The sequence below is a fragment of the Triplophysa rosa genome, unplaced genomic scaffold (assembly GCF_024868665.1).
Source record: "Triplophysa rosa unplaced genomic scaffold, Trosa_1v2 scaffold248_ERROPOS105851, whole genome shotgun sequence".
NCBI classification, from domain to species: domain Eukaryota; kingdom Metazoa; phylum Chordata; class Actinopteri; order Cypriniformes; family Nemacheilidae; genus Triplophysa; species Triplophysa rosa.
The window spans coordinates 26,136-35,842 of record NW_026634264.1 but is presented as its reverse complement, the minus strand read 5'-3'; the positions used below and the strand labels follow the sequence as shown (position 1 = coordinate 35,842).

General features: G+C 38.7%; 1 protein-coding gene across 6 annotated transcripts; it reads right to left on the bottom strand.

The window, feature by feature from the left end:
• Window positions 1-1,002: 1,002 nt before the first annotated feature.
• Window positions 1,003-9,682, bottom strand: eif2ak2 (eukaryotic translation initiation factor 2-alpha kinase 2). Of its 6 annotated transcripts, none has more exons than XM_057327550.1 (20): window positions 9,615-9,647; window positions 9,328-9,474; window positions 9,086-9,195; window positions 8,792-8,940; window positions 8,442-8,571; window positions 8,308-8,360; window positions 8,059-8,211; window positions 7,838-7,970; window positions 7,719-7,759; window positions 7,547-7,646; window positions 7,421-7,455; window positions 7,290-7,341; window positions 7,015-7,091; window positions 6,818-6,937; window positions 6,157-6,282; window positions 3,160-3,367; window positions 2,955-3,092; window positions 2,771-2,869; window positions 2,618-2,680; window positions 1,003-2,518 (listed from the first exon to the last, which is right to left on the bottom strand). In XM_057327550.1, exons 2-20 carry the CDS (start codon window positions 9,401-9,403, stop codon window positions 2,411-2,413), a joined length of 1,971 nt encoding a protein of 656 aa, XP_057183533.1. In that variant the 5' UTR covers window positions 9,404-9,474; window positions 9,615-9,647; the 3' UTR covers window positions 1,003-2,410. The 6 variants fall into 6 exon arrangements, with proteins under 6 accessions (XP_057183533.1, XP_057183534.1, XP_057183532.1 ...); XM_057327551.1 differs by having other exon boundaries at window positions 9,328-9,471; window positions 9,615-9,633; XM_057327546.1 differs by having other exon boundaries at window positions 1,004-2,518; window positions 9,086-9,212; window positions 9,615-9,646.
• Between the last annotated feature and the right edge of the window lie 25 nt (window positions 9,683-9,707).

Genomic DNA, 9,707 nt, shown 5'->3' with positions numbered 1-9,707 from the left:
CAGATAGATGTCTGCCAGATGTACGTGTGCTATCAGGGTTAGTACCGTGCGTCTTAACGCGTCTCTGCTGGAAAGTCTTTATAATATTAACACATGTCCTATAGCTCCTGCCTGACTTTTATCCTTCTTTTTAAACTTAAAATCCACAGACCTTTTATTTGATGTAATACATAAGTCATCGCTCTTTCTACAGTCTTTCTAATGCCCGCAAAATCTCTTCCCTGCGTCAACATGAGAACGACATCTTTTTGTACTGTGGTGGCCACCGTCGTGTTTGGACTGAGCGATTCGTGGCAAATCTAGAATACAACGCTAGTGGCCGCTGTTAATCAAGAACTGCGCCTTTAAGTTTTGCTGAATTTTTTTAGTTGTAGTGTATCACTGCCATCTGCTGTATAGAAATATAAACAGTGTCGAGTCAATAGTTCTCTAAACCCAATCCATGAAATATCTAGGTCATTGTTATAGCAGCTTTCCATTAAACTGCTGGTATTGGTAAAGGAGTGAGCAACAGGACACACAGATATTAATCTGATGTACATCAGCACAGGTCATAACATACACGCAACCGTTGACTGACGAGTAGAAACATAAATGAAATGAATGGAAACAAAACGGTCCTTTTTAGCTGAAATAATACATTTAAATGATAAAGCTATGACCAGCTTGTTTTACTTTATCATCAATAAATGATTGATTACATTTTATAAAATGGTCAGTTCTGGTCCTTGATGCTAATTGGCTGAGCCGAGTTCTAGCTGTTATAAAATACCCCGATTTATATCGCATAATTAGATGGCCTAAATATCATTTTATTTACTTTATTTTATGAAACCTTGCTACGCACTTGTAATGACCGTTTTCTTAAAGCAATAAGCTGTGTGAAGCAGTGGGGTTACAGTGCATTTTATAACAGCTGAGGGGGTTTTAATGACTCACAACGCCCTTAGCTGTTATATGATGCACTGTAACCCACTGCTTCACACGGCTTATTGCTTTAATCGCCTTATTGTTTCCTAGAATCTTCGTCTCTTTGGATAAAAGCATCTGCTAAATGTAAAGAAAATCACATTCAGGTGACTCCATACTGTTATTGTGTTGTGTGAGGATGACCAGCGAGTATGTGTATGAATGTGTCGTCGTCCAGCTGTGCAATGACAAGAAATGTTTTTAAATGAACTTTATTTTAGTCATCATGTAGAGTTTAGTTCAAAGTCTTCTCTCACACACCTTACATCATGAATAAACCTCACAAGAGGCTTTCATTTGATTTTTAAACCGTGAATTTCACTTCTGAATGCTCAAAATATGCAAACAGTGTTGTGTTCATCTCACAAAACCTAACAATACAACACAGTAACTAAGTCTTCTAGCGCGTGCGGGTGATTCTCACGAAACCACTGAGCTCTATATCCCATGAGCCCACGGGACAGAATACCAGGCATCATGTTCAATTAAACATGTTAATTATTGTGAAGCTAATGTAACATTAACATTGACCTTGCTTTGCTCTTAAATTGACCGTGTTTTATATTGTTCATAGTTTTAACTCATAGAATTTAAATACGAAGCATTAATATTGAGCTTATTTTCAGCAGTTTATTCACGTTCGTGTTGAAACATATTTAGCACATAAAAACACCACAGAAGAGATTTACTCAGGTTGTTTTTAATACTACAATAGAATGCATATTAGAGCAACATGGGTGTATATACGTGAGAGACATCAACCAACAGGCAGAATACAGACAAAATAAAGAAAAAGAACATACTCATTCTTCACAATGGGAAGTGTGGATGGGCCTGTTATTGCCGAAATTAAACTGAGAAAACGCATCGCAAAATCACAAAGCCGCTGTATTCCTTTGAATTGTTTACTTTTATCAAAAGCATATCCCTACAAGGTCAAAATGAAAATACATGAAAATAAAAAGCTCTGAATGTGCTGTACTTGAAGAAAATTGAAAGCTTTGCTTCATGTGTTGTTTACCTGTACAAAACCCATCGTTCATGCGACCTGTCTCTCATAACTTCAGTTGATGTGCTTGTCATAACATCACATGGCAAATCCATGGGACACACTCCAGTACAGTAGGTGGCAGATATGCACCTCAAACGTAAGTTGCCACCCGCCATTGAAAAGGAACAGAAGAAGAATAACGTCACGTGATCACGTCAACATGACGTATGACGGCCGGATCGCATTCATACTACACCCATTCAGGAACCCATTACTGAAATTAAGTACCTACTCATTGAGTATGCCATTTCGGATTCAGCCATCATCCTCAGCAGCACATCGCCCGCTATCAATCCCACAATCCCCTGGTGTCAGCGCATCACTCAGTGCTCATTCTGTGCATCATGAAGTCCAAACGTCTATCCTCAGTCCAACAGGTTTGAGGGATGATCAGTTGTTCTTGAAGACTGTGGAACAGTTACGCAGCTCTGAGGTCAGCTCTCCCGCCTCTGGTCTGTCTTTAGAGTTGTCATTCAGCATTTCGTGTATGAGCTTGTGCTGTTACATCACCCGTGACGTGAGAAGAGAGGCATCACGTTAGATCATGTGACAACGCCATCAGTCTTGATTCTTCAAAACTGAAATAAATACACTTACCTCAAAGTCAAATTTCTTAGAGAACTGAGGTGGAAATTTCCTTCCTTTTATGTCGCCCCAAATCTTAAAGTCATTCAAATTATTTCTTTATTAGAGAATGTAGTAATTATAAAAAAATGCTCAATAGGATAAAGAAGAGGTCATGAATCAAACCTTGCTCTTTTCATTCACAGTTTCAAGTTTCCAGAGGAGTTCAAAGTAGATGAGACCCAGAGCAAAAATATCCACTTTTTTATCATAGAACTGAGTGAGCTGAACATCGAGAAGAGCAGAAACATCAGAAACACACACACACACACACACACACACTGACATGACACGTAATGAGTCTACACACCTGTTCTGGACTCATGTAAGAACGGGTTCCTGTTTTTCTGCTTCTCTTTTGTTGCTCGTCGTCATTGTCAACTGCAGTCACCAAACCAAAATCTCCCACCTTCACCCCCCCCTCACTGCCAAACATTATATTTGCAGGCTAAAGCAAAGAGAAGCACATGAGTCCTCGTACTGTATGCGTGAGAAACAGAAGAGATGCGTTTCACCTTCAGGTCTCTGTGGATCAGCTCTTTAGAATGAATGTACTGCACGGCCTGTAAGATCTGATGAAAGATGTGTGTGGCGTCTTTTCTTCTCTCGGTGTCTGTGTCTTCATTTAAAGAGTTTCTCTGATTGATCCACACATGAAGAGTGTCTCCCTCGCACAGCTCCATCTGAATGTACAGGAACTCTGTGTCCAGACTGCTGCCAGAGCTAAACAACAACAACATCAGGTCATAACTCTCTCTCCATCTTCATTTGATCAACCTATTCTTCATGCAGTAAGTACATTTATCAAAGTACTTAGGCTTACAAGTATACTACTAGTACAATTTCAATACTACTTGAGAATAAAATTGGCCCACTTTTTAGCTTATTTAAGTGCAGGTTTAAGTCTTTCAAACTTTCAGCACACCAGTTTAAAACTGCTACGTTGATAGTTTACTTGTAGCACATGTTTTTGTTTAAAGTTTGAAGTATACCCTCGCCGTAAACTAGTAGTTCAGTGTACTTTATTCTGCAAGTATAGTTGAAAGTTTTCTTTTCTTTGAGTGAACTTAACACCCTTACTTAAAGTTTACCATGAATAAAAGATTTTTTCATTTTAAGTACACTACAATGTTCCTAGTTATACTTAAAATATACAGTACCTTAAAGTGCATTTGAATGTCCACACATGTCCAGTATGAATCAAGTATACAGGTGCTGGTCATATAATTAGAATATCATCAAAAAGTTGATTTATTTCACTACTTCCATTCAAAAAGTGAAACTTGTGATATGCCAGACCCAACAATGCAGAAGAGCTGAAGGCCACTATCAGAGCAACCTGGGCTCTCATAACACCTGAGCAGTGCCACAGACTGATCCACTCCATGCCACGCCGCATTGCTGCAGTAATTCAGGCAAAAGGATCCCCAACTAAGTATTGAGTGCTGTACATGCTCAAACTTTTCATCTTCATACTTTTCAGTTGGCCAAGATTTCTAAAAATCCTTTCTTTGTATTGGTCTTAAGTAATATTCTAATTTTCTGAGATACTGAATTTGGGATTTTCATTAGTTGTCAGTTATAATCATCAAATTAACAGAAATAAACATTTGAAATATATCAGTCTGTGTGTAATGAATGAATATACAGTTAGGTCCATAAATATTTGGACAGAGGCACATTTTTTGTTATTTTAGCTGTGTATCAATATGTTTTCGAGTTACAGTTTTATAATAGATATTGTCTTAAAGTGCACACTCTCAGCTTTATTTAGAGTGTATTCACATCCAGATTAGCTGAAGGATTTAGGAATTACAGCTCTTTAATATGAAGCGCCCCCCTTTTTCAAGGGACCAAAAGTAATTGGACAGTTGAATAAAAAGCTGTTTTATTCACATGTATGGGCTTTTCCTTAAATAATTTCTTCATAAATGAAGCATGTTAAAGGTCTGGAGTTGATTCTACATGTGGTGTTTGCATTTGGAAGCTGTTGCTGTGAACCCACATCATGGGGTTCAGGGAGATCTCCATGCAAGTGAAACAGACCATAGTTAGATTTTAAAAACACTACACATCCGTCAAAAAGATGCCAGGAACATTAAGAGCGGCCAAATCAACAATTTGGGACATTCTGGGGGGAAAAAAACACACCGCTGAGCTCAGTAACAAAACAATCCTAGGCGTCCATATGAGATCAAAGTGGTGGATGATGACATTATCCTCTCCATGATGAAGAAAAACACCTTCACAACGTCCGGACAAGTGAAGAACACTCTCCAAGAGGTAAATATGTCAATGTTTGTCAATCAAAACAATAAAGAGAATACAAGGAAAAAATAGAGAGGGTTCACAACAAGGTGCAAAAGCCTCAAGAATAGGATGGGTAGATTAGACTTCTGAAATAGCCGAACAAGCTCTAGAAAGCATTTTTTTGGAGAGATCAAATTAATTTCAGCCTGCATAAGACTAAAAAGAATAAAAGATATGGAGAAGGCTTGGAATATCTCATGATATGAGCATACAACATCTTCAGTAAAATAGTGTTCAGGCAGTGTGATTCCATTTCCATGCATGACGTCCTCAGGCACTGGGTCACTGGTGTTTTTTTGGTGATGTAACAGAAGACAGAAGCATCCGGATTAATTCTTCACTTGTCTGGAAGTTGTGAAGATGTTTTTCTTTATCATGGAGAGGATAATGTCATCATCCACCACTTTGATCTCATATGGACACCTAGGATTGTTTTGTTACTGAGCTCAGCGGTGTGTTTTTTTCCCCCCAGAATGTCCCAAATTGTTGATTTGGCCGCTCTTAATGTTCCTGGCATCTTTCTGACGGATGTGTAGTGTTTTTAAAATCTAACTATGGTCTGTTTCACTTGCATGGCGATCTCCCTGAACCCCATGATGTGGGTTCACAGCAACAGCTTCCAAATGCAAACACCACATGTAGAATCAACTCCAGACCTTTAACATGCTTCATTTATGAAGAAATTATTTAAGGAAAGCCCATACCTGTGAATAAAACAGCTTTTTATTCAACTGTCCAATTACTTTTGGTCCCTTGAAAAAGGGGGGCGCTTCATATTAAAGATCTGTAATTCCTAAATCCTTCAACTAATCTGGATGTGAATACACTCTAAATAAAACTGAGAGTGTGCACTTTAAGACAATATCCATTATAAAACTGTAACTCGAAAACATATTGATACACAGCTAAAATAACAAAAAATGTGCCTCTGTCCAAATATTTATGGACCTAACTGTAATATACAAGTTTCACTTTTTGAATGGAATTAGTGAAATAAATCAACTTTTTGATGATATTCTAATTATATGACCAGCACCTGTACATGTGTGTGTCATTTTAAGAATATTTCTGACAAGTACATAATGAATAGAAAAAAGGTTACTCTTATTGTTTAGTTTAAAAGCAGTATTCTGATAGCACACTTGTGTTTGTATGTTGTGTTGTGTTGTAGTCTAGATGAATGTTGTTTGGTGGTGTTTTACTCTGAAGTGCTGTTGCTCTCCGAACATTCGGGTCTGTACGACGTCTCCTCCACCCAACATGTGTTGTAACGGACGATATTGGGATGATTCAGTTTTGATAAAGCAGCAACTTCGCGCCAAGATTTTCTGTGGAGAATGTTTTGGTGTTGCGTTATGATGACATTATAAATCCATTAGATGTGTGAACAGAACAGATGCAGATGAGTTTACATACACACATACACACACGCACGCACGCACGCACGCACGCACGCACGCACGCACGCACGCACGCACGCACGCACACACACACACACACACACACACACTACAGCAATACAACACAAAGAGTGCCAAATCAGTGGCATCAGTTTAAAAAAAAAAAAAACTTCGCTCTGTGTACTGTGATAGGCTATATGAGACCAGTTTTTTATTACACTTCTGCTTTTTGTTGTCCTTGTGTTTTTCCAATTGCTTCCATTGTTTCCTTCATCTTTAAGTCGCTCTGGATAAAAGCGTCTGCTAAATGACTCAATGTACAACACACTACTATATTCAGTACAGTGTGTGTCAGTGTATCATTTTATGAATCAGTAACCGTGTGTCACATCAGTTCTCAGTTGTGTGAATGTGTTTCAGATGTCGGCCTCGTGTCAGTTGTCATTTATTCTCACGGACTTACTTTGTAACCTTCACAATCTTCACAGCAAAGTATTGATTCTCCAGCTTCCGTCTTGCCTTGAAAACACGTCCAAAAAAACCTTTGCCAACTCGACTTATTGAATCGAAATCTTCGAAAAACCTACAAAGAGTGGGATGCATTAGCTTCAACACGTTTCTTTTCAAAGATGCTTAAACACTGATCTGGAGAGTATTTACCGCGATTTTACCACTTGAGTTACAGTGGGATTTGATGATGGTTTTGTTTGGTTGGTGATGTTCATGTTAGAAGCATCCTGTGGAAAGAAAACACTTTTTTAAGTTTAGTGTTAAAACTGGCTTTAAAAGGTTTACCTAAATTTCCATTTTCAACAAAACCTTGAAGCTATCTTTGTATGCCACGCAACATGCTGACGTTAGCACAATGATTCTCTTGCACTTGTTATTTGATTGATTGATTTGACTGTTGCTGGTAATAAATGATGTTACCATACCCCTTTAATCTTGGACGAGGCGCTTGGCGAAAGATTAAAATTGGGTGCTAATCTGAAAGAAAAATCAAACATCTTACTTTATGACATTAAACATTGATGTAAAAGAAATGTGTACAGGAGAAATAAAAGACCTTATTTTCGGCTTGACATCCACTGGGCTCATGGCCTGGAACACATGTGAATGTTAAATGATGTTTATGTTGAATATAAATGAAGATCATTGTGTGTCATCTTTTATCAACTGAAAAGACACGTACTGGACTGACGGCCATAGGAGAACTGACAGGATCTCTGAACACAACAGAACCACTTGAGCTGGAGACTGAAGTACACATCTTTGATTCCGCAGATTTACTACTGAAGAGAAACAGGGTCAAACAGAGCAAAAGTGTCATTCATTCTATATAAGCTTTCACTATATGAACTCACTGTATTTGTGAGGTTTGTGAAGACGTGTCCTCTTCAGAGCTCTGTGGAATATAAACCTATGTTTAATGTGGATGAACATACGTAAGTGATCTCTACAAACATCACTGAAGATGTCATGCCTGTGTGTTCCCGTCTGAACGCTGCTGAAGTTCCGTCCATCCCTTCTGAGCCGCGTGTTGCTTGGCCTCTTTTGTACTCTTTCCGTGTCCCTCAGAAAACTCCGTCCCGTCTATAACAACCTTATACACAAACCTGAAGAAGCAAACATCAGATTGTCTTTGTTGACAAATAAGAGATACAACAGCAGTGATGTCATTGTGATGTTGTGTAAAAGACTCACTCTGGGGTGTGAGCGGGTCCTCTTTTGTCTATTAATTTATAATCTATGACACAATTATGTTTCTGGCAGTACTCATTGAGATATGTGATGTAGTTGTTGTCAGGTGTGGAGCTTTGAGAATCTTCAGCCAAACTGCAATGATCCATGTTTGCACTTGAACAAGAGAAAATAAGACCCTCACATGAACGACCAACACAAAAACAAGCTGCTCCTATGATGATGATTACTGTCAATCATGTCCGTCATTACCTAAGAGCTGACATCTCTGATCCAGGTGCATTACTGCAGTTCTTATCATGACCCTTCAACACAAAAGCACAAACAGATCAAACAGATCTCTCTTTTCACCAGAGCTTTCAGAAGTGAATATAGTCTGTGTGTACCTCAGAGTTTGTGCTTAATTCTTCATAAACATATTTAGCTGCGGCCTCTTTGGCCTCTTTCTTTGATTTGCCGTAAGCCTCGGGATATTCTTTATCACCACGAACATACTTACACACATAAGTGAAGAATCTGCAAGAGTGATGCCACTCAAAATGATGATTCAACAGACAAACATACCTGAAGAAAGGATTTACTGCAAGAAATATTGAAAATGTGATGTTTACGCTCTCGGTCTGAAAGAGTTATTTTTCTGTCTTTATTGTCATTTGTGTCCGAGTGCTCACGTACCCTGCAGGTTATCAATATCAATGATGATGACTCATCAGTCTGGACACGTGGAAATACTCACGGAGTGGAACTTGCTGGATCCGTTTTAGTGAACTCACGGAGCTTGAATTCAACCCTGTTTCTCTGCGAGTATTCATTCAGCCAGCTGATAGGATTCTGTCTTGCTATGATCTTCTTGTGAAAGTTGTTTGGAGTTGGGTTAGGGCAAAACTACCAAAACAAATAAGAGATGGCATTAAAGATATTTAGTCGATTGTTTTACATGAAATGGTAAAACTTGATCTTGGGTGATACACGGTCTGCTCAGGTTGTGTATGTTGTGAGTGACACTTTTCAGTGTGTGTGTGTGTTTTACAGGTGTGTTGTGTGTTGATCTGATGGCAGTAAAGGCGTTTCTGGCCGCGTTCTGTTTCGCTTCTTTCTTAGTTTTTCCTGTGGCTTCAGGATGGCGCGTGCCATTCACAACTGCTGTGCAAGTAAACCTAAATGAGTATTCATTCAATACATTAAGTCATTACGTTCTCGAGTCATACAATAGTCTGAAGTACTTTCACGTAATACATGTCTTATCAACCGTGTTTGTGAATGATTACATACGTTTTGTCGTGACTCGGACCCTCCGTCGATCCTTCTTCGTATTGTACCTTGAATCCAGTCTTCTGTTGGTATTCATTCAGTTTGGAAACGTAAGTCTCTGCAAGAATCTCCATTATAGTCTTCTGAAAAACTGTCAAAAACCTTCTGCTGAAAGTAAAAAAACTCCAGTTTCTAAATAAACATGTTTATGACAGGCGATCGAAAAACCACAATGAATGATTACTTTTATAATAAATGACAGTCTAACGTTGACGGCAGAAACAGATGTCAGCTCGCTCAGTACTGACATTAATAACGCAGACAGTCACGCTTTCATTTTCTTCACGTTCAGCAGCTCGAGTAAGTTTCGATTTCCGCGTCTTGACGTCATCACTAAACAC

Excerpts from the sequence above, each read along its gene's own strand:
- eif2ak2 (XM_057327546.1), bottom strand. The coding sequence starts at position 9,440 with ATGGAGATTCTTGCAGAGACTTACGTTTCCAAACTGAATGAATACCAA. Across the intron at positions 7,760-7,837 it reads GTTCAGACGGGAACACACAG|AGCTCTGAAGAGGACACGTC; the intron begins GCATGACATCTT and ends TATATTCCACAG. Across the intron at positions 6,283-6,817 it reads AAGATTGTGAAGGTTACAAA|AAAATCTTGGCGCGAAGTTG; the intron begins GTAAGTCCGTGA and ends CATTCTCCACAG.